Source organism: Sinohyriopsis cumingii, chromosome 3, assembly GCF_028554795.1.
Source record: "Sinohyriopsis cumingii isolate HCF-2022 chromosome 3, ASM2855479v2, whole genome shotgun sequence".
NCBI lineage: Eukaryota > Metazoa > Mollusca > Bivalvia > Unionida > Unionidae > Sinohyriopsis > Sinohyriopsis cumingii.
Window position 1 is genome coordinate 151,861,427 of NC_142963.1, and position 25,923 is coordinate 151,887,349.

Genomic DNA, 25,923 nt, shown 5'->3' on the forward strand with positions numbered 1-25,923 from the left:
ATTTGGTTAAATTCTATTGAGTGGCTTTGAGAAAAATCAATAAGGTTTTTCTATATATAATTGTATTTAATGTGGGTTTGCCATGTTTTGTAAAAATCTGAAAGACCTTCATGTTACATGTTTAGACCACATGGGCTGTGTTTTAGACCACATGGCTGCTTTAGATCACATGGGCTGTGTTTTGAACCACATGGGCAGTATTTTAGACCACATGGGCTGTCTCTTAGACCACATGGGCTGTGTTTTAGATCACATGGGCTGTTTTAGACCACATGGACTGTGTTTTGGACCATATGGGCCACATTTTAGACCAAATGGGCTGTGTGTTAGACCACATGGACCATGTTTTAGATCACATGGGCTGTGTTTTAGATCACATGGGCTGTGTTTTAGACCACATGGGCCATGTTTTAGATCACATGGGCTGTGTTTTAGATCACATGGGCTGTGTTTTAGACCACATGGGCTGTGTTTTAGACCACATGGGCCATGTTTTAGATCACATGGGCTGTGTTTTAGATCACATGGGCTGTGCTTTAGACCACATGGGCTGTGTTTTAGACCACATGGGCCATGTTTTAGATCACATGGGCTATTTTAAACCACATAGGCTGTGTTTTAGACCACATGGGCCACATTTTAGACCACATGTGCCATGTTTTAGATCAAATGGGCTGTGTTTTAGATTACATGGGCTGTGTTTTAGACCACTTGGGCCATGTTTTAGACCACATGGCTGTTTTAGATCACATGGGCTGTGTTTTAGACCACATGGCCTGTGTTGTAAACCACATGGGCTGTGTTTTAGATCACATGGACTGTGTTTTAGACCACATGGGCCATGTTTTAGACCACATGGCTGTTTTAGATCACATGGGCTGTGTTTTAGACCACATGGCCTGTGTTGTAAACCACATGGGCTGTGTTTTAGATCACATGGACTGTGTTTTAGACCACATGGGCCATGTTTTAGATTACATGGGCTGTGTTTTAGATCATATGGGCCATGTTTTAGACAACATCAGACATGTTTTGGACCACATGGGCCATGTTTTAGACCACATGGGCTGTGTTTTAGATCCCATGGGCTGTGTTTTAGACCACATGGGTCATGTTTTAGACCACATGGGTCGTATCTTAGACCACATGGGCTGTGATTTAGACCACATGGGCTGTGTGTTAGACCACTTGGGCCATGTTTTAGACCATACGGGATGTGTTTTAAACCACACTGGCTGTGTTTTAGATCACATGAGCCATGTTTTAGATCACATGAGCTGTGTTTTAGATTACATGGGCTGTGTTTTAGACCATATGGGCCACATTTTAGACCACATGGGCCACATTTTGGACCACATGAACCACATTTTAGACCACATGGGCTATGGTTTAGACCACATGGGCTGTGTTTTAGACCACATCGGCCATGTTTTAGACCGCATGGACCACGTTTTAGACCACATGGGCCATGTTTGAGACCACATGGGCTGTGTTTTTGACACATGGGCCATGTTTTAGATAACATGGGCCATGTTTTAGACACATGGGCCATGTTTTAGACCATATGGTCTGTGTTTTAGACCACATAGGCCATGTTTTAGACCACATGGGCTGTTTGAGACCCAATGGGCCATGTTTTAGACCACATGGGCCATGTTTTAGACCATATGGTCTGTGTTTTAGACCGCATAGGCCATGTTTTAGACCACATGGGCTGTTTTAGACCCAATGGGCCATGTTTTAGACCACATGGGCTGTGTTTTAGACCACATGGGCCATGTTTTAGATCACATAGGCTGTGATTTAGATAACATGGGCTGTGTTTTAGACCACATGGGCTTTGTTAAAGACCACATGGGCCACATTTCAGACCACATGGGCTGTGTTTTAGACCACATGGGCTGTGTTATAGATCACAAGGGCCATGTTTTAGACCACATGGGCCATGTTTTAGACCACATCGCCTATGTTTTAGACACATGGGACGTGTGATAGACCACATTCGCTGTGTTTTAGACCACATGGGCTGTGTTTTAGATCGCATGGGCCATGTTTTAGATGATATGGGGCATGTTTTAGACCACATTGACCATGTTTTAGACCACATGGGTTTTGTTTTAGACCACATAGGCTGTGTTTTATATCACATGGGCCATGTTTTAGATCACATGGACCATGTTTTAGATCACATGGGCTGTGTTTTAGATCACATGGGCTGTGTTTTAGACCACATGGGCTGTGTTTTAGACCACATGGGCCATGTTTTAGATCACATGGGCTGTGTTTTAGATCACATGGGCTGTGCTTTAGACCACATGGGCTGTGTTTTAGACCACATGGGCCATGTTTTAGATCACATGGGCTATTTTAAACCATATAGGCTGTGTTTTAGACCACATGGGCCACATTTTAGACCACATGTGCCATGTTTTAGATCAAATGGGCTGTGTTTTAGATTACATGGGCTGTGTTTTAGACCACTTGGGCCATGTTTTAGACCACATGGCTGTTTTAGATCACATGGGCTGTGTTTTAGACCACATGGCCTGTGTTGTAAACAACATGGGCTGTGTTTTAGATCACATGGACTGTGTTTTAGACCACATGGGCCATGTTTTAGACCACATGGCTGTTTTAGATCACATGGGCTGTGTTTTAGACCACATGGCCTGTGTTGTAAACCACATGGGCTGTGTTTTAGATCACATGGACTGTGTTTTAGACCACATGGGCCATGTTTTAGATTACATGGGCTGTGTTTTAGATCATATGGGCCATGTTTTAGACAACATCAGACATGTTTTGGACCACATGGGCCATGTTTTAGACCACATGGGCTGTGTTTTAGATCCCATGGGCTGTGTTTTAGACCACATGGGTCATGTTTTAGACCACATGGGTCGTATCTTAGACCACATGGGCTGTGATTTAGACCACATGGGCTGTGTGTTAGACCACTTGGGCCATGTTTTAGACCATACGGGATGTGTTCTAAACCACACTGGCTGTGTTTTAGATCACATGAGCCATGTTTTAGATCACATGAGCTGTGTTTTAGATTACATGGGCTGTGTTTTAGACCATATGGGCCACATTTTAGACCACATGGGCCACATTTTGGACCACATGAACCACATTTTAGACCACATGGGCTATGGTTTAGACCACATGGGCTGTGTTTTAGACCACATCGGCCATGTTTTAGACCGCATGGACCACGTTTTAGACCACATGGGCCATGTTTGAGACCACATGGGCTGTGTTTTTGACACATGGGCCATGTTTTAGATAACATGGGCCATGTTTTAGACACATGGGCCATGTTTTAGACCATATGGTCTGTGTTTTAGACCACATAGGCCATGTTTTAGACCACATGGGCTGTTTGAGACCCAATGGGCCATGTTTTAGACCACATGGGCCATGTTTTAGACCATATGGTCTGTGTTTTAGACCGCATAGGCCATGTTTTAGACCACATGGGCTGTTTTAGACCCAATGGGCCATGTTTTAGACCACATGGGCTGTGTTTTAGACCACATGGGCCATGTTTTAGATCACATAGGCTGTGATTTAGATCACATGGGCTGTGTTTTAGACCACATGGGCTTTGTTAAAGACCACATGGGCCACATTTCAGACCACATGGGCTGTGTTTTAGACCACATGGGCTGTGTTATAGATCACAAGGGCCATGTTTTAGACCACATGGGCCATGTTTTAGACCACATCGCCTATGTTTTAGACACATGGGACGTGTGATAGACCACATTCGCTGTGTTTTAGACCACATGGGCTGTGTTTTAGATCGCATGGGCCATGTTTTAGATGATATGGGGCATGTTTTAGACCACATTGACCATGTTTTAGACCACATGGGTTTTGTTTTAGACCACATAGGCTGTGTTTTATATCACATGGGCCATGTTTTAGATCACATGGACCATGTTTTAGATCACATGGGCTGTTTTAGACCACATGGGCAGTGTTTATGGGCCATGTTTTGGACCACATGTGCCATGTTTTAGACCACATGGGCTGTGTTTTAGATCACATGGGCTGCATTTTTTGATCAAATGGGCTGTGTTTCAGACCACATGGGCTGTGTTTTAGACCATATGGGATATTTTTTAGATCACATGGGCCATGTTTTAGAGCACATGGGCTGTTTTTGACCACATGGGCCATGTATTAGACCACATAGGTCATGTTTTAGACCACATGTGCCGTGTTTTAGACCACATGGGCCGTGTTTTAGACCACATGGGCCATGTTTTAGACCACATGGGCCATGTTTTAGACCACATGGGCCATGTTTTAAACCACATGGGCTGTGTTTTAGACCACATGGGCTGTGTTTTAGACCACATGGGCCATGTTTTAGACCACATGGTTCATATTTTATAGATTTATGGCAAGGTGAGCTAACACAATATTCAATATAAAAGTAAACAGAGTCATTTGACTACTGGACAGAACAGCAAAGTCAACAAAAGCAAATAAAATGTGTCCATATAATGCCAGTGCAAATACAGTACAGGTCATTAATGTCTGGTTCAATATGCAAGGGCAAATTTTTAAATCAACAGGGGCTGTATTCCAATCTAGTTTTGTCAGGATATAGGTGGAGAAAAAAAAACATTTCTGATGTCATAGGTCTTCTTAATAGTAAGCCTCATGCATAATTTGTTTCAATTCAACGAGTGCTTCAAAAGTTATTGAACAGAAATATAATTTATTGCCAAAAGTATGTATTTATGTACATTTGATTTCAAACAAGCACAATACTGGCTATATTATGCTGATTTAAAGGTACATTTAAAAATGTTAAGACAACAAAATACAAAATAAAAAGTAAAATCGGGAGTTAAACCCTTCCAAATAATTGTTGATATGGTCACACCTGGATATCAAACTGTCCTTTGTACACGGGTGATCTTTGTATACAGGTGCACCATTCAAACTTGCTTGTCAAGAAAACACCATTTACTGAATACATCAGTATTATTAATATTATTATTATTATGTACATTATTATTATTATTGCTTTCTGTTATGAAAAGATTTTGGTTTTGTGTATTATTCAACAAAATCATAAAATGCACATTTATGATGTCCTCTTCCAAACTTATTTTAGTCCTGCGATGCCATAAAACCCTGAACCAAACCAGTTCCTTTAGAGAATATGGCAGGATCATATAAAAATTACATTAGTCTACCTACCTGACAATTGTTATGGTTGGCTCAATGTTGGTAATCTCAGGATCATCAATGTATGTGAATTTATCAGTTGCAAGGCGCCTCAGGCCACCAAAACTGACCTCTATGTCCACTTTGTCCATACTGGCTGTCTGCTGAGATGTCAAACACTCTATTGAAGTGGCATTGTAGCTGTAATTTAATTAGAGTGTAATATGAGTGAAATCAAAGTATATCAATTATCAAATAAGAAACTTATTTAATATTCAACAACTCATGTGGCCTAGTGGTTACAGTGTCTGCCTCAGATGTGGGAGGTCAAGGGTTCAATACCTGGCTGAGTCATACCAAAGATTTACAAAAATGGTACTAACAAGCTGCCTCACTTGGTGCTCAGCATTATGTCTGCAGCATGATGCCCCAGTGCTAGACATCACTATAAACTGCCACACTGCATACATCATAGCGATATGACTGAAAAATTGTTAAAGCTACGTTAAAAATCCAAGTCACACACACACACACAGACAAACAGACAGACACACACACACTTTAATATTCCTTAGAGATAGCAGGATTTTCAAACTAGCTGCTGTGGACATACTGGATGTCAACTTGACAGCATTTTCATTTTGGCCCTAAAAGGCATCGTACAAAGCCATTCAATGGAAACCCATGATAATATGCCTTTCCATTTTGAAGGAGAAACAATAACAATATTTTGAAGATGGGTGCAATGGTGGCCACAATCAAATTAGACTGGCACTATTTCTACTTAGTACAACAAGAGACCTTAGGAAAACACACTAAAAATATGATCAGTCATCTAGAAGAAATTGTGATAACAAGATTTTCAAGATGGCCACCATATTAGAACTAAGATTTATTTATGACCAACTACACATCAAAAAAAGTCTTTCAGTTAAAACCCCATGCTGATATGTCCATTCAATCTGGAGAAAAGGTGACAAGATTTGCAAGATGTCTATCGTGGCAGGGACACTGAATATCTGAATGGCACCATCAGGCCCAAATCGACAGCATAAGAAGTCTTTTAGGTGAAAACCCCATGTTGATATGATCATTCTTTAAGATGACAAGATTTTCAAGATTGCAGCTGCCATAATGAACATCAGACTGGCACCATTTTCATTTAAACTCAACTAGATATGATATGAAGTCTTCTGGTAAGACCTCATTTCAATACGACTTTCTTTTCAAGGAGAGTAGTAATGAGATTTTAAAGATGGCCAATGATGCAGCCATTTTGGATATCAGATAATACCATTCTGATTTAGCACAAACTAGACAGCATAAGAAAACAAGATTGTAAGGATGCTGGCTTGAATTTAACACAAATTACTTTGTAGCCAGAAGGACTAGTACATTGATAAATTTACTAGTCCTGCCAAATCTTTACTAGTCCTGTTCACAAAACAATGTCACACAGCTTTCATGTACGTTTACTGATTCAATTTTAAAGTTCAAACAACCCACAACAAAACTGGATGTTTTCTGTGTGTTTGTTTTTGCGAACTGTGTACAACAGTTACACCACATAACGTTCCTTTCCTCATCATAATTCAGCCATTCCCTGTCTTTTGTCCATTTATTCTGAATTTTTCCATTATGTTTTTCCCTATCATAAGAATTATTCCTCATCATTCTCATTCAACTTTTGCTCTTTTTTTGGTGGCTAACACCTTCTATCAAATGCCACATTTTGCCTGTCTTATAAGGAGGGAATTGTGCCTTGTTTTGAAATACGAGATGTTATAGAAAACTGAAGCAAATTATTTAAAGCAAGAAAAGGAATGGCACAGTGTCCTTTATATAAGAAAGTCAGAGCATGAAAGATGTTTCAAAACACGTGTCTTGGCCCACTCCCACAATTAAATGGCCTCTCCCTAACAAAGACTTAACTTCAGCAGATATTCTGCATGATCAAAGCAGTGGCTATTGTAAACACTTATAAAATATTAGCATCAGAAGATAGTGTTAGTTTCAGTTTGGAAAAGGTGTGTTCCCATCAAACGAAGCCATCTGACACTCGGTGCATTATATTTAACAGCTCCAATTACGGTAACATAAGTCGTAAGTTAGGTAATTGTTCCTAATTAATCAAACCTCAATGTATTGTTGAAATTAATAATAAGGCGGAAAATTTTCAAATCTTAGATGCCCATGCTCAGAGATTTTAATTCCCAACAAATGTACGGCATTCTGCTTGGATATCTCCATGTGTATTCCATTATTTTTTATTCTTTTAAGGAAAACATATAAAAACTATTCTTATCATCATAGAAAAAGTAGTTGGATGCAAAGGATGTGTCAATAATGTAATCGTAAAAAAATGATCTAACTCTTATAATTATTTCGATGGAAATGTAAAATATGTAATTTCCTGTTTGTGACTGTTGGAGCGTTTGGGTAGCGAGCAAATAAAAAAAGAACCTTACACAAACAAATATGCAAACTAATTTCTTTGAATAGTTTTTGCCGTGTTCTTTTGTGTGGTATACCGCTTTGTCGTTTGTTACTGTGTTCAAGTGAATAAAGTGTGATACCACATCATTTTTTCATTTAATTCATTATCAGATAAATTAGGATTAATTACCAAACTTCTGTTGTTAATGACAATACCATAATTTGTGCTGTTAACTTAAATGCCCAAAATCAAATGGATTCTTGCTATAGACGCACCTTTCTGAGGCAGAAATTGACTTCATCTTCTCACGCTAATATTTTATGACTGTGTTTACAATGGCCACTGCTGTGATTCTACAGAACATCTGCTAAGTAATGTCTTTATTAGGAAATGGCATAAACAAATGCTGACTATTGACAACCCAAACTTACTAGCCCATCGGTCTATTAACATTATGAAAGTTACTAGTCCAACAGGAAATCTGCTAGCCTCGGGCTAGCGGACTACCACTAATTTCGAGCCCTGGGATGGTCATTGTGTTGTCCATACTGGATGTCAGAGCATCACGATTATCATTAAGGACTGACATGGCCATGGGATGAATGTACGTGTACAGTTTCATGGTAATCCTCCAAGTAGTTTAGGAGAAGTAGTGATAACAAACTTGTGTTAACGGATGATAGATGATGGAAAAAAGACCATCCCATAAGCTCTTCTTGTCGATGACCAGTCAAGCTAAATACTGGTTGATTTGCATGTTACGGATGAACAGATGAGCTGCTGACTTGGCACCTTAGCAGGCAAAGAATGCCAACAGCTGGTACTGGTACCTTAGCAGAGAAAGAATGCCAACAGCTGGTACTGTTACCTTAGCAGACAAAGAATGCCAACAGCTGGTACTGGTACCTTAGCAGGCAAATAATGCCAACAGCTGACACTGGTCAAAGTAATAGTGGCTAATTAAGGTTATTCTGGTAAATCATGCTTGGGAATAAAAAAATTCTCAGACCTGCCAAACCTTGCCGAGACTGTCTCAGTAAGGCAGTTGATTTTTTCCATATATTTGACCAGTCTTCAATAAGGTGTAACAAAATATAAACATATTTAAAAATTTGGTATTTGAATCATGTAACTCTGGTAAACAATATGTTCAAATGAAACATTTGTAAAGTACATGTAGACCTTATTTACTTCTGGTACAGTTGCATAAACCTCAGCTGCAAACCCTATGCAGCTCAATGGCTTGTTGCCATCTCTAAACTTGATGTAATTCTTGGAATCTGTTTCCATTGCAAATGTTAATGGCAATCATATCTCCCACCATGAGACATATTTAAACTGACATGTGGTGTCTAATAAACATAACTCTGTCCCTTCCTGCTTTTATTCACAAGAATCTGAATATTCCTTTTTATTCTTCTGTGCTGATTATTAACACTTTTCAAGAGGCTTTTTCCCTTTCATCTTCACGTGCATCGCTTGCCGGATGCCATAACAAATCCCTGTTAAATCCTGAATCATATTTTTATAAAGGAGAGATGTAATTGTTTTCAGTGAGAAATTTGGATTAAATAAAGGATTAAACTGACCCTTCCTTTTCTAATTCAATGTGAAAAATGTCTTTTTACCACTCACCTGATCACACTACAGGAGCTGTCCCTTACATCCACTGCCCTTATGGAACCTGTGTTCATGTGGGTCCCAAATATTGTAAGAGTTGTCCCCCCTGATATGGGTCCATGTGTGGGATTTATACCACCAACCTGGGGGTCCTGAAAGAATTACATTTACAATGAGCTTTGAATCAATTGAGAGAAATGCTTACAGACAGGAAGACATGATTGAACACACTTTTGAGTTAAGACATAGTGACAGATACAGCAGAAACATAAAGACCAAGACATACATTTTCCAAACTTTATAGGAATCTTGTTTAAAATTCAATCTGACATAAAGAACAGGTATCCAGCAAGTATGGACTTCAAATCCAGCAAGTATGGACTATAAATCCAGCTAATATGAACTACAAATCCAGTACGTATGGACTATAAATCCAACAAGTATGGACTATAAATCCAGAAAATATGACCTATAATTCCAGCATGTATGGACTATAAATCAAGCAAGTATGGACTATAAATCCAACAAGTATGGACTATAAATCCAGCAAGTATGAACTACAAATCCATCAAGTATGAACTACAAATCCAGTAAGTATGGACTATAAATCCAGCAAGTATGGACTATAAATCCAGGAAGTATGAACTATAAATCCAGCAAGTATGGACTATAAATCCAACAAGTATTGACTATAAATCCAGAAAATATGAACTATAATTCCAGCAAGTATGAACCATAAATTCCGCAAGTATGTACTATAAATCCAGCAAGCATGAACTATAAATCCAGCAAGTATGAATCATCTTACTTTAGCAACATTGCAATTATATAAGTACTGTATATTACAATTATTTAAGTACTGTATATTACAATTATTTAAGTACTGTACATTACAATTATTTAAGTACTGTACATTACAATTATTTAAGTACTGTACATTACAATTATTTAAGTACTGTATATTACAATTATTTAAGTACTGTACATTACAATTATTTTGGTACTGTATATTACAATTATTTAAGTACTGTACATTACAATTATTTAAGTACTGTATATTACAATTATTTAAGTACTGTACATTACAATTATTTAAGTACTGTACATTCAGCATACTTTTATAAAGTCCTTTGGGAATATATATAAGTTTTATCAATACAGTTGTGTAGTTAAAGTTGAAAACATTTATTACTTGTAAAAATTTAGCAATTTAAAGTATTGGGTAATGGAATGTCTGGTTAATTGAGCTTGTGCAGCTAAAGATAAATGAAATATGTTTGTGAAGAAATTAAGCAATAAATAGTGCAATATTTATTTTAAAAGAAAAATATAGATAAAGATGATGTTATACAATTATAGGGTCTTGTTGAGATAAATATACACAATCAAACCTGGTATAAACTGACAGGAAATGCAGATCAATATACAATAGTTTTTCTGGTGAATAAAATTACACATTCATCCAAACAAAGGTCTATACAGCAGAACCTGTTTAAAAGACCAATCCTTCTCCCAAAAAAGTGGTTTCTCAAGACAGGTCACAACACTGTATAATCAGCAACCTGCACACTGAGAATGTAGTCTCTTAAGACCATGCAAAGTGATAATGTCATAACTTTGTGTCATGCAGGGACATAACCAGCTATAACCAGTTTTATAAAATTTATTCTTTGTGGTTGTTATGTACAATTTTTCACAACTCACAGGTGTTATCTTTTGAATACTTTTGCTTCAAAATAAAATTTTCACTAACATAAGCTCTGCTAGAGTTTCTCTTTCTTCAATTAGAACTTTCCTGACTACTTATTTATTATCATTTCCATAATGAAATACATGGATTTTAAGTCAAGACAAGAGGTACTCTGATCAAATAAAGATCTTTATTTCTTAATTTCATATTTAGATTCTTATTTATTCAACTTATCTAAACCCTTATAGGGCTATATATAGCTATGCTCAAGGGAGTTTTAAATATGCAATTTTAATGAGAACTGTTAACTTGTTTGGATTTATCAGGGTCTCATTATTATATTTTTGTTTTTTTTCACTCATAAACCCTATAGGAATTAAACTAGGAGCAGATTAAAAATTAAAATTAAAAAAATAGCATGTAGTCAAAAGTTCTGGAAATTGTGGATCAGCAATTTTTTCTGTCAGCAAAAAGGTATCTGTTAAAATGGTAAAACCTTTGTATTAACCTAAATGTTGTGATATACCAGCATTTCTTCATGTGAATTAAAAAGACAGCGAAAATACATATCCCCATGTTCCCTATCTAGGATAATCTTGTGGCAAATTGCCCCTGACTATACATTAGTATTCACCTTGCATTTATTTACTTTATTTACTGTGAAATAAAGACGTAATCCAGGTGATATCAAACAATATGAATTTGTGTTACTAGTCATTGTTTCTATTGCAAACATTTTGTACTTGAAAACTGAGTAGTAAATTAAAATTTGAGACAATACTTAACAATACTTAGCAAGGACACAAAGGGTTATTAACTGTTTATAAGTTTATAAGTCCATTGGTTGGCATTAATAATTGCCAAATGACTATTCCAGAAGTTTATACCTCTGAAGCTGGTGATCATATGCATTAAAATTGCATATCTAGTGTTTGGTAAGTTATGAATTTGATATACGGTGCCAATGTTGGTTAAAAGGTACATTTGCAGTGTAACATATTTTTGAGCTTTCAGAATGATGTTGCTAATTATTTGTACTCCTTCAGTCATATTGGCAATGCATATTTCGGTTCTGAAAATTCATTTTTAGGAAAGGCACATCAGCTAAAATGATTACTTTTAAAACTTTTCCAGCTCCAATAATCTGATATACTACATAGATTAAAAAAATAAACTGCCACCATCAGTAACATCAGCTATATTTGCTGAAGAAAAGCGTAAACTAAAAATGAACCGTACTGGGATTCAGCTATATGGGGTTTTCTAGGTAACCCGTATTGAAAACATGCATTTGTAAAACTTCCTTCATTCAAGATTCAAACTAAGACAGAATGCTTTGTCCAGGAACCAATGTGCAAATTAAACTTAGTGATGTGAAAGAGTGTTCATGTGTTAATGACATAACTGTGCATGATATGCACTTACTTGCTGTGGATAATGATAATGGTGGAATTGCTAGCACATGACAGAAAATTGAAAACCGTATGGAAACTCAAACCATTCAGAAAATCAAACTTTACAGAATATCAAACTGTGCTTCCATCTGTCAAACAATGTTAAAAAATGGCTCAGAAGTAACATTTCCATCACATTTTATTTTTTAAGCAAAATTTAATTATTTTTAATGACCTAGGTAAAATATCAATGACCTTCATGGCCTTGAACTGAGGTGTTCATTTCCCAATTACTTTCAATGACCTAATGACCATACAGACCATGTCAGTATGATGTCACAATGGCATCATGATGTCACAATGGCATCTTGATGTGACAATGGCAGCATGATTTCACAATGATTATCATTATTTTACAATGAACATAATGGTTTCACAATATGAACCATGATTTCACATCAAGTATCATGATTTCACATGCGATTATCATTTCACAATGAGCATTATAATTTCACAGTAAGCATGATGATTTCACAATGAGCATCATGATTTTATAATGAGCATCATGTTACAATGGAACACAATTTAAACAGTATATTATGGGATATTACTATCACAATTTACTTCTGCTTTACCAGGGAGACATGGTATCTAACAAATCTATCTTAAGTGAAACGGACTGATCTGAGTTGATATATAGTAATAATTAGTCATATAGCTAATTGGTTGTTTCGTCTCATCAACCAATAATATAACTTCTACTTAACGAAATTGTGTCTGGACATTGTATGGGGAAAAAAAGGTGGGTGCAATAATTCCATATGGTACTTACCACAAAGGAGAAAAGTCCATTGGAGGTGGTATCATACAGCTTGTCGACTGTGACTTTAATGACTCCCATCTTTCACTTTTGGCTGGGAACCAGTCTCACAGATAAACCTTTAAATTTACATAGCATCCTTAGATGTAGGAAAAAAGTTCGTATGGTGCAGATATTGACATAATCGTAACATTTCTGGATAAAATACAGTAATGTCTTTACTAGATATAATACAGTAACGACTTTATTAGATAATAATACAATAATGTCTTTATTAGATATAATACAGTAATGTCTTTATTAGATAAAATATAGTAATGTCTTTATTAGATATAATACAGTAATGACTTTATTAGATAATAATACAATAATGTCTTTATAAGATATAATACAGTAATGTCTTTATTAGATATAATACAGTAATATTTTTATTAGATATAATACAGTAATGTCTTTATTAGATATAATACGGTAATTTCTTTATTAAATATAATACGGTGATATTTTTATTAAATATAATACGGTAATGTCTTTATTAGATATAATACAGTAATGCCTTTATTAGATATAATACAATAATGTCTTTATTAGATATATATTATAATATCTTTATTAGATATAATACAGTAATGTTTCTATAATATATTATACAATAATGTCTTTATTAGATATAATACAGTAATGTTTTTATAATATATTATACAGTAATGTCTTTATTAGATATATATAGTAATATCTTTATTAGATATAATACAGTAATGTTTTTGTAATATATTATACAGTAATGTCTTTATTAGATATAATACAGCAATGTTTTAGTAGATATAATACAGTTATGTCTTTATTAGGCATAATACAGTAATGTCTTTATTAGATATAATAAGGTAATGTCTTTATTACTTTGTCCCATCATCTTTATAAATATTCTGAATATAGTCAACAGTTCAATGTGATCATTGCTATCTGTATATGGTCAACAGTTCAATGTTGTCATTGCTAACTGTATATGGTCAACAGTTCAATGTAGTCATTGCTAACTGTATATGGGAAACAGTTAAATGTAGTCGTTGCCAACTGTATATGGTCAGCAGTTGAATGTGGTCAGTGCTAACTGTATATGGTAAACAGCTCAATTTGTTCCATGTTACCTCTATATGGTCAACAGTTCAATATGGTTAGTGCTACCCGTACATGGTCAACAGTTCAATGTGATCATTGCTAACTGTATATGGTGAACAGTTCAATATGGTCAGTACATACTGTATATGATCGACAGTTCAATGTGGTCATTATTAACTGTATAAGTGGTTTAAATCGCTCTACGTTATGGATCACTACCTTCTCACCTGTGTCTGTGTGGGTTCAAGTCTAGGATTCAGCCAATGTGGGTATGTGAGAAAGCTTGCCAGTAGCTTCTCGTGGATCAGTGGTTCTTCCCAAGGTTTTCCCGGGTTCTTCCTCCACCATTAATACTGGCTACCATTCATAGCCTATCGTGTGCTGAAAAATGGCGTTAAATCCAACAACAACAACAACTTCAATGTGGTCACAACAGTTCAGTGTGGTCATTGCGTACATGCCAGCCCCTGGCGAGGAAAAAGTGTAATCCAAGTGGACAAAAAGAGTAATCTGAGCAGAAAAAATTAATCCACATGTAACATGATAAAAATTCAATCAGCATATGTACAAAATGATTTATTTATCCCTCTGGACGTTTAACATCAATTAATGTTTCAATTTTTTGTATATTACACACTGAACTTTAAAAAGTAACAGACTCTCATATTGCATTTCAAAACAATTTGTATACCAGCTGTGACTATGAATGTTTTGCACACAAGTAGAGCACTAAGTGCTGGGTTACAGAGCCTGGATCTGAGTTCAGTTTTACTTTTGTTAGCAATGTTGAACAATCTCTCACAGTCAGCATTAGAATGGTAAAGAACCAATATTCCTTTCATAACCTGACAAAGAGGAAATTTATATCTTGCAATTATTTAGTATTTTAGCTGGGAATTAAGATGAACAGAATCAACGCTGTCCGCATGAAGTACATTGTCAGGTAGAGTGCCAATTGATACTTCAGGAGTTTTCCTTCTAATTTATCAGCAGCTTTTCATGCCACATGGAGCATCATCTGACAGACGAACTGATACGTATAATGATGGAGACATTTTTCAAAATACAGAATGCAACTCTTTTATGAATTCCAGACATCACTGATGCAATATCTGCTAAATTATCTTTATTCAAAGCATCATCATGCAAATACAAAAATTTTTGCTCCAGTGGAATTTACTGTTAATTCTGGTAATGAAAGAAGAGCACTCTGAATTTGCCCTTTTCATTGTCAAAGTCTCTTACACAGACTGGATACAACTGTTTTGTCATGATCACTACCCCTGTCTGTTGCAATATTCAATGGCCCAATTTTCATGGCTTCTGCAATTTTAAGTGAAGCATCTTCTGCTAACCACCTAACAATATTAGATGATTCTGTTCTTGCACATGCATATTTTCTGCAATTTTGGAATCAGGAAACGTCCATTTGAACAAAGGACCAATTGTAGTCTTCTACCTCTATGGGTAGTCCAAGTTCTATCAAGAACTCAGTAGATAACGCATCTGCATTAATAAAATTTGTGTCTACAATTTAGTTCTTCTGTAAATAAGATATTATTTTAGTATTGGAGTTAGCAAAATGTGATAATTCAAGGTTTCTTTGTTTTATCACCATGACCAAGATTAAAATCATTTCCACGCAGCCTGCAGGGGGTGTGAAGCTGCCCTAGAATGGAACGCTGTATTGTGTAATTCATGTATTCATCTCTGAATTGGTTTTTTGTCTTTCCTAATCCATCTGTGAAATTATTTTAAAAATATTTTTGAACTATCGCACACATCGACTATAATAAATCTGACTTGACTTTTAGCACCAAATACCTACAGACTGGTTATATACCAACTATAGAACAAAGTATACGGTCAACAGTTCAATATGGTCAGTGCTAAATGGATATGGTCAACAACTCAGTGTGGTCAGTGCTAACTGTGTATGGTCCAAAACATGTTTTTGTGGAACTAGATATCTCACCTTCATCAATGTTTTAATTGTCAACAATGTAACAGATTACCATGAAACTTTAACATGAAAATTTTAAACAAAATTGTAAAACACAACTTGAATAGAAAGCTTTAAATAAAGTTTTAACACATACTTTAGTGGAAACCTTTAACATTATCTGTTTAACTTTAAGAACACTGACCAGTGCCATGAAAAAGTGACAACTATGAGTCACAATGTTAATACAGGTGAGACAGAAGACCACACAATGTTAATACAGGTGAGACAGAAGACCACGCAATGTTAATACAGGTGAGGCAGAAGACCACATAATGTTGATACAGGTGAGACAGAAGACCACACAATGTTAATACAGGTGAGACAGAAGTCCACACAGTGTTAATACAGGTGAGACAAAAGACCACACAATTTCTATGTATAAATGTATATTTCATGAGGTTTTGACAGCAAATATTGGAAAATATTTTGAAGGCATCTTTTACAAATTTGGCAAACTTTAGTGAGTTGAGAAACAAATCCCAGTTTAAGTGAGTATAATTTTAATGAGGAAAAGGTCAGGCAACTCTGTAAGGATATTTTGTCCTGTGGTCAGTCAGAACATCTTCTATTGATGATGCCATTAATGATACAGTATGAACCCACTTGCAAGTTTATACATGTATGTATAGGATTTAATGGCAAGTCAACACAATACTTGCTATATAGTGCCAATTAAACCTTACAAATAAAAAGAGGACAAATTGCAAAAACTATATGCCCATTTCTTAGGAACAAGTAGGATAGTGGCCTTGACCATTGACATTTTGATTTTGATGTTTCTTATTTAATAGAATTGCAACCAACCTCAAACTATGGTTTAGGTCTTTGATCCTGAACAAAATTTTGTGCTAAAAATGTCTTGTTTGTTATTTCATTAAGTCACAGTGACCTTGACCATTGCAATTTTGGCTCTTATTTATCACAAGAGCAAACCATCCTCAAAAAGTGGTAAAAGTTGATGGTGTCGGACTAAATCAAGGTAACAATGTGTGAGTGTGATTTGGATTTTTAATGAAGTTTTAGCAATTTTCAGTCATATCACTAAGATGTCTTCAGCGTGGCAGTTTATAGTGATGTCTAGCATGGAGGCATCATGCCACTGACATGTACCATCATGTCCCACCCAGCCACATTTTTCTGACACCAGGCCGACCAATCCTAACACTAACTTCTTAATCCTGAGTGCCTAGCGAGGAAGATGTAAGTATTATTTTTATAAGTCTTTGCTATGACTCGGCCAGGGTTCAAACCTACGACCTCCCATGTCTGATGTAACAGGAATAAGGTTTGTAGAGTGGATATATGCATACACTGACTGATGTCCAAACAATATGTTCCACCCTGTGACGGGTGTATTATTTGGCAATTCAAATTAAAGCCAACATGCAATAGGTATATAATTTGGCAATTTAAATTAAAGCCAAACATTTTGACAGGTGTATAATTTGGCAATTTAAATTAAAGCGAAACATTCGACAGTTGTATAATTTGGCAATTTAAATTAAAGCCAAACATTTGACAAGTGGATAATTTGGCAATTTGAATTAAAGCCAACATTTCAGTAACAGTCTATGATTGTTTATTTCATTATATTTTCATTTATTCACAGTGATCTTGAGCATGACCTTTTGTTGTCACAAGAGCAAATCATCCTCAAAGTGTGCTCAAGGTAGATAGTGTCAAGGTAGATTTGTCAAGGTAGATGGTGTCAAAAAAGATTTTTTGCAGAAAACTAAAAGGTAACAGAAACAAATGATTTAGCACCATAACCCATTACCTTGTGATTCCTTCGTGTCTAAACAAATGAATTCAACAATATGACTACTAGCGTAGGGTGCATCGCAAACGGTTTTGTGGCTATGCTTTCCTGAGCATGGAGCATGTTGGTAAAATAAAATTAGGTGAATTTGCATAACTCTTCGATGATGTTGTAGAATGCTTAAAATCCAACTCATTCATGGTCTCGTCAATGCAATGATGCATCTGTGGTAAAGCTGATCTGTATAAAGTTAGGAAAAGGAATCAATGCCATAAATCCTGTAAAGGATGACACAAACAGCTGGAAACTCAGCTCTGAGGTCTCATAACTTAATCTTGCACGCCACATTTGGCTAAGATCAATCAATTCTCAGTAAGCTTTGTTACATAAACTAAAGTGTTGCTGGAGAGACATACAGAAGGAGAACGCGGTAACTATAGTGATATATCAACAGTTCGAGTGAACTCCTGATAAACGTATACTGGTAACATAAACAAAGTTTAAATACAGAGACTGTCGGAAAGACACGACGAACTTTTGTATAGTGGCTTTTGTTTCGTCTCTTCAAAATGGTGATTTTTTTCCTTCTATAGATTAATTCAGCATCGCACAATTATCTTGATTTACCCAGTTAATACTTAATTTACCCAGTTAAGACCTTTTTTTTATTAATTACTCTTGTGTTTCAAACAACAACAAAAAAGATTTTTATTAACAGACTGAAGTATTTATGGAAATAAACGCTTTCACCCGATATGTTTTCAGATGACCGTGTTAGCAATTGTGAAATTGACCGAATATAACACGATGATAATTAATTATTTGACACAAAATGTCAATTACGTTTGGGATCACAAGAAGGAAAGTCATAACATGCCTCTTTTGCTTCAAACCAAAACAAAGCTTTGTAGGGAGTCTAATTTATCATATTACATCAATTCTAAAACGTCCAAGCTGATACATTTTTGTAAGAACCAACCTTTACTGATGCGTTTCAGATCTGACCACACACCAAATATCGCCTTAATGCTAATATCGTGCAAACAAACAAATCGCTTTCTTCTTCTTATGCATTCCTTGACAAGTAAAATATGAATAAACTTTCTGAATAAAAGGCAATGTTACTGACTGAATTTTATTTACGTAATGCTTATTTCAAAGTAATATTTAAGTTAGCGTTTCTATTAAGGGGATCACGTGATCATCTTTCTTTACAGATATGGGTCAAGTGCTTTTATGTCATAAAGTATACCTCAGTCACATACTTTTTTAATAGTCAATGTCGCATAATATAAATTGTGCATTACATAAATAAAGCATCGTACAATATTTTGCTCAGTAGTGATTTTGGTAAACATAACACCATCACTGTTTCCCTCACTGTACACTGTGAATAAAAATCTCCTAAATGGTTTTCAATCTCACCATTCAATGGCATATTTCCAATCACATGCTCAAAAGATCTACATGTACATATGCATGAGAGATTATTAACTATAATAAACTTTGCTTCCCTAACAAATATAACAAGTATCGTATTTAACATTAACTCAGGATCAAAATAAAGAACAATGTATCAATTTCAAACATAAATATCGATCAGTTTCATTCACAAATTACGTTACCAATTTGCAATAATATATTAGAAAGGCAATCTTCAGACTCACATTTTTATTTCTTATGTATGTTTAGTCCTAAATGTAATCGGTTCTGATCTGATCTACAGCAAGGCCCCCACATTCACCTAAACCTTGTTATCATTACTACCCGTAAAAGGAATATAAGGCGAAATAAACAAAATATATATGGTTCTGATAAAATTGAAACAATGCGATTAGTCGGTTAGTACAAACGTTTTTTTATTGTTTGCTTCGGTTTTGTGTTGGTCTGGAAGAGTCAATATGAAGCATCAACTACAAAATAAGCATCGCTTGCATCCTGTATAGTTATGTCCCTTTATTATCCTCTTTTCTATTGTTTTTGTTTATAAAACTCTAATTTGTTTTCTTTTCCAAAACAAATGTAGGGTCGACATGCAAAATAGGGTCGGTCGACTAAACGAAATTGTATTTATCCTCATATCAACATGAGATGTTCATTAAATGATTTCGTATAATGTCTAATTGTTCCCAAAATAAAACAGATACTGATCTTTTGTCAAATATGGCCATCATAGGATACAGTTTGAAAACATTGTGGATGGTCATATCAAAATGGGAATTTACTAAAAGACGTTCTATGATGTATCGCTCGTCCTAAATGAAAATGGTGCTGATTTGATATCCAACAACGAGACGACACTGGCCATCTTGAAACGCAGTAGCAAATTTGAAAATCTTGTTATTATACAATAATATCAGATATGGTTTCAACAATCAGCAGTTACAAATATTGAGTAAATAAGTAAAATGGGATCAGATTGGATTCAAACGAAATACAGTGCGTGTAGTTACCAGATAGAGTAATTCCCCTTTTGCTCTAGTATCCTGCTAAAGAGTTTGCATTTGCTTCTATTGTTGTACCTATGTATTGTTACCAATATATGGTCACGAACAAAACATTAGTGACAAAACAAAACAAACAAGTCTTGTAAAACATAATAAACAATTTAATTACAATAAATGTGAATGACTCCGAAATCGAAAACGAATCTGATTGCTTCATTCTCGCCTTATACACAATGTATATTGCGACATTATTGTTTTTTTGTTTGTTCTTGAGATCAGGAAAAAGGCTATTGAAAATTTCATTGAAAGGTAGGGTCACTGACTGAAAACTGGTTTCCAAACCATGACACTAGTTTTACCTCACAGACCCGACTTGGGTAAAAGAAGAATCATATTAACGTTGGTGTCAAAAGATCAAAGTCAAGATTACTGTGTCCGAAAAAATATAAATGGCTTCAGCAAACAACTTTCTGTTCTCTGTGTATTTTCACCACTTTTTGTGAATGATGTTTGGTAAAAATGAGACACATTTATTTTATGATCAATGTCAATATGAAATAATATAAATAGGTTTTGTTTAAAACTTAAGTGCTAGACCACATACTTAAACAACGTGTGTGGAGGGTTTGCTCTTAAGGTATGGAAGAGACTTGTATATTCAGGTGTAAAAAGGTCAATTATATTGTGGCTTAAAGACACAAAATTACTTTGCGTAATAACTTGTGTGCTGGAATAAGATCCTAGGCCGAATGTTATGCATGGCTGGCATTTGTGGTACAATGGAAACCTAAAGAGAACTAAAGACAGTCAGCCACCTTCTCACCTGTTTTCATATATATATAAACATATATACATTCCTTAGTGACCATACTAAGGAATTAATCATATATAGTACTAATACACAGTCATGAATTACCAGATTGATTGTTTCATATTGAACTACGACACAGTCCATAGATGCCATATTCCCGCATTCATCATGCAATAATACACACTCCTTAGTGACCATATTGAGGCATTCGTTATCAGCTAATACAGAGTCCTACGTCACCATATTGAGGATTTTGTCATATACTAATACACCGTCCTTAGTGACCATTTTGAGGAAGTCATCTTATACAATTCACAATCCTAGGAGGCCATATTGAGGAATTCATCATCAACTAATACAGTCTTTGGTGACCATACTAAAGAATAATATACAGTCCTTAGTAACCATATAGAGGAACTCATCATATACTAATACACAGTCTCTAGGGACGATACTGAGGAATTCATCATATAGAAGAAAAAAAACAGTCCTTAGTAACCATAGTTAGTTATTCATCTAACACTAATACACATCCCATAGTGACCATATTGAGTAATTCATCATATACTAATATACAGTCCTGAGAGACCATAATGAGTATTTTATCATATGCTACTAATACATCATTTTAATTCATTGCATCTGTTTCTACACAAATAAGAAATAGTTGTTGTTGTTGTTGTGGAGTTTAACGCAATTTCTCAGCACACGATAGGCTATATAAGGTGAAATTCGAAGAAGAAAACAAATCAATACAAATTAAACGATATTAATTTATCAACCAATCTTCTTCCTCTCGACCATGTAACAACCTATTTAATCACGTAATTATAGTGTGAGATGGCTTTTCCCTGTGTATAGTCCGCCAATTCCTTTCCTCCTTCCGGCGTTCTCCGTACTCCGATACTTCATAACCTCTTCCTCTTTTGTCTCCTTTCTCCTCCTCCTTCTCTCTCTCTTCCTCCAGCAACTTGGCTTGTTGTCGGCCTACTGCCTTGTTCTATCCTGTCTCTCTAGGATTCGGGCCTTGACTATCCGATAGTTATGTCCCTAAAAGTTCCTTTACGAAGCTTTCTGTCCTTGAATGTACCATTGCTTCACAATGACTAATTTTTTACCAGCCCAAATGACTGTTAAATTCTGGTTTGAACTGGATTCATTGGATATCAATTACAACAGCTACAAGGGTTCGTTGTTCTAGCACAAAACTTCCAACGTCTACATGTGAGTACAAACGCGAACCGCCACAACAGTGCAGGGTCGAAATACTCATGTCATAGCGCTAACCCATTCCTTTGTTCCCGACTTACGTAATCGCGGGCAGACAAACGTGACACATGCATTCAGGAGAAGCAGCGATAAGATTGTCCAAATAGCTGCCATTGTGGCCTTATGGGAAATCTGATCGGCAAAATTTTATTTAGGACCAATAATACATATTTTACTGAACATCTCATGATAATATAACCATCCATGCAGAAGGTGTAGCGAAAACATGATTTTCAAGCATTTTATGAATTTTTGCTAGTACTTGAAAATGATCAATTATCAATTTCGTGGCTCATTTATAAAAAAAAATATTTTCTTTGTTAAATTATTCTTACGTTTAAAAGCAGGTGCCTCTTGTTGTTCACGTGATTCTCTCATTCCCTATGAATATTTTAGTTCCCTTTTAGCATGAACTGTCACGTTTAAAATATATATTTACGCTATAATTTGTAAAGACCATATTTTTGTTTATGACCAACAACACTAACATTTTTGCTTAAAGCTAATGACCAATCCTTAACCAAAACTGTAACACAAAATTTATATGACATTGGCCCAAAGGTCAATGGAGGGAGCAAGCATGGTGTAGAATGAACTGTAATTTCTTCATTATAAGTCAAGCCAAGTATCTTTTGGAAATAAACTGAAGTCAAAATCTTGAACAAGAAGCTTTACAAACTGTTGACATGATACCAAGATAAACATGATGTGGTTCTATGAGGTGTATGGAAGTGTATCAAGATTCTTGACAAACTGTTGATGATGCTGCCACACTACAGTTACATCCGTGGTGTATAAAATGTATTGCCTACAACTATTCAGTTGCCTCAGCGATGTCTGAAATTGCTGCCCAATCAGCAAACCAGAAACATAAAGACTACAATTTGGTCAACATTTTCTCAAGAAATGTTACCATTTGTTTCAATAAATGCTGGCATGAATTCATTAAGTTCTTGAAACTTAATTGCCAATACATTGCCTAAAGAACAAATATAAAAACGAAAGTCAAGCTTCCACTCTGTTAAAACATTCACAGTATGATTATCAGTAATAACCTTCCCCTTTTGGATTGGTGGCAGTTGGTTGGAAGTCGGGGTATCACATTCGATGTTCGTTCTAGCTGCTGCCTCGATACTGACATATCTACTGCTGAACACACATTGACACCGCAAGTAATAGCACCGTCTATAATTGATGGTGTCCAACTGAAAATACAATCATTAAACGTCGGATAGCCACCAATTAATAACTATTATTAATGAGAAACAACAGTGATGTATTGACACAAATATATTTTCGTTGAATTCAAAATAAGTCTTATACATTCTTAGTGTTGAAACCCTCTTTGATATTCTTGAGCCAAATATAAATTGTCAACATGGCTACTGTTATGACTATGCTGGATGCAATACTGACATTAGTTTCATTTCACACAACATAGCAATGAGAAAAAGACTGTTATTGTGTATCGATGTCAATATGACCATCCGAGCAGAATTTGCAGTAACACAATTTTCAAGTTGTCTGACGTAGTGGCCATAATGTATGTCAGATTGGCATAGTTCTTATTGTAGGACCAACTAGATATTTTAAGACGTCTTCTGGTATAAAGCCATGTCAATATGACTTTCGGTTTAGTAGACGCAGGGATGCATTTTGACCAAGACTGCTATGTTGGTCTGAGTGAGTTTCATATTTGCAAGATTCTCATTTAGAACCTAGTAGACATCATATGACGTACCGACGCAAAAACACTATGTTGATGTTACTGAAGTTGTTATAAGCTTTTCAAACACATCCGAACAAAACATATGTATATGGAAACAAATAGCATTATCACTCACGCCACAAAATGCACTAAAACGACACCGTGGCAGGAGAGACGTGTTCCTGTTCCATTTGCCGTTAGGCCTAATGTCCCACCATGTTGCAAGAAAAAGACTTTAACCAAGAGATGCCCCTACCACATTTGCTACGGGACATAATAATTAGATGTCACACTGTGTGTTTCATTTGAAATTTTTGGAGTGTTTGATAAAGAGCGATGTTAGTAACTGAAATGAAAAAGAACACGATAGGTAAAGGTAAAAGCAAATGGATATATATTCCATTTCTGCTGTTTGTAAGATTAATATCAAAGCTATATGCATCTGTATGTACCCCCACTACCCATATGTAACCCCATCATCTACAGATAGTCTCCACCATCTATATGTAGGCCTAATCATCAGTATGTTGCCCATGACCCACCCGCAATTAGCAGAGTCCCAGATCTTACATCATATATAGAGCAGAGGGTCGGATTTTAAACCGTTTCCTAAAATACCAAATTACATCGATTTTAATATGATGGAGGACGGGCAGTCAGGCGGTATAACACCGGCTTATGAAGTTGTGGAGCACAGATAATCGTCTCCTCGGCTAGAGCCGCTTAAATCAGTTGGTTAAAATCCAACAATCCTTGGTAAAGTTATGATGCGGAAATTAATATTAGAAGGAGAGACAAAGCATGGTTCATTACTTCTTTAAAAAAACTTTAAAAGGTACAGAAATGGCTAGAAATCAAACCCGTGTAATGTTTCATTAATATAAAGGAGATTACCAAATTTGATTACCGTCCAATAATTTCCAGTAAAGATAGGATGGTGTGGTTACTCCAGGGATTTGAAACAAATTAGGTTAATTTAAATCTAAATAGTTAGACCACATTAGGATCCAATTATGTATAGGTGAAGTTTATTTACTTTAGTACTATCATATCGTTAAGTATCGTGTGTCATGTGAACCTTTTTTCCATTGTGATCCCATTATCTTATGTGGAGGGTCAGTAATCCATAATAATAATAATATATTTTACATATAAATTAAATAAATGTTTAAATGTATGGTAACGAACAATTGCAATCATAATATTATCATTGCAAATGTTGAAAGCAGAGATTAAACCTGGACTACCAAGATGCACACATTGTGCATGATTATTCCATAAGTTTCTGGCAGGAGTCAATAACGTTTGTAATCATTACCTGTATGGTTTTCTGAGGTACCTTCTGCCTATTGTCTGGAAAAACATAGACGGGAGATGTACATATCGGGTGTCGTTGAAACCGTTGATACTCCATTCTCACAATGCACCTGTAACTAAAAACATAAAACATCCAGGTCAGATCTCGTGACCTTTGTAACAAAACACAACTGGGGGTTTGTGTGAGTTATTTTTATAATCAAGTATTGTTTTATATTGAGGTATATGAAACTCTTATATTTGCTGTAGAATCTTCATCCATTGCACTGTCTTAGCAGACGTGTCTATGTGACAGACACCTGTTCTTAAAGGACATTTACATTATATGTGTCGCTGT

General features: G+C 35.6%; 1 protein-coding gene across 1 annotated transcript; it reads right to left on the reverse strand.

The window, feature by feature from the left end:
- Positions 1–5,219: 5,219 nt before the first annotated feature.
- On the reverse strand, positions 5,220–13,232 carry LOC149804164 (hepatocyte growth factor receptor-like). Its single transcript, XM_089954052.1, has 3 exons — positions 13,164–13,232; positions 9,263–9,399; positions 5,220–5,391 (listed from the first exon to the last, which is right to left on the reverse strand). Exons 1-3 carry the CDS (start codon positions 13,230–13,232, stop codon positions 5,220–5,222), a joined length of 378 nt encoding a protein of 125 aa, XP_089810178.1.
- Between the last annotated feature and the right edge of the window lie 12,691 nt (positions 13,233–25,923).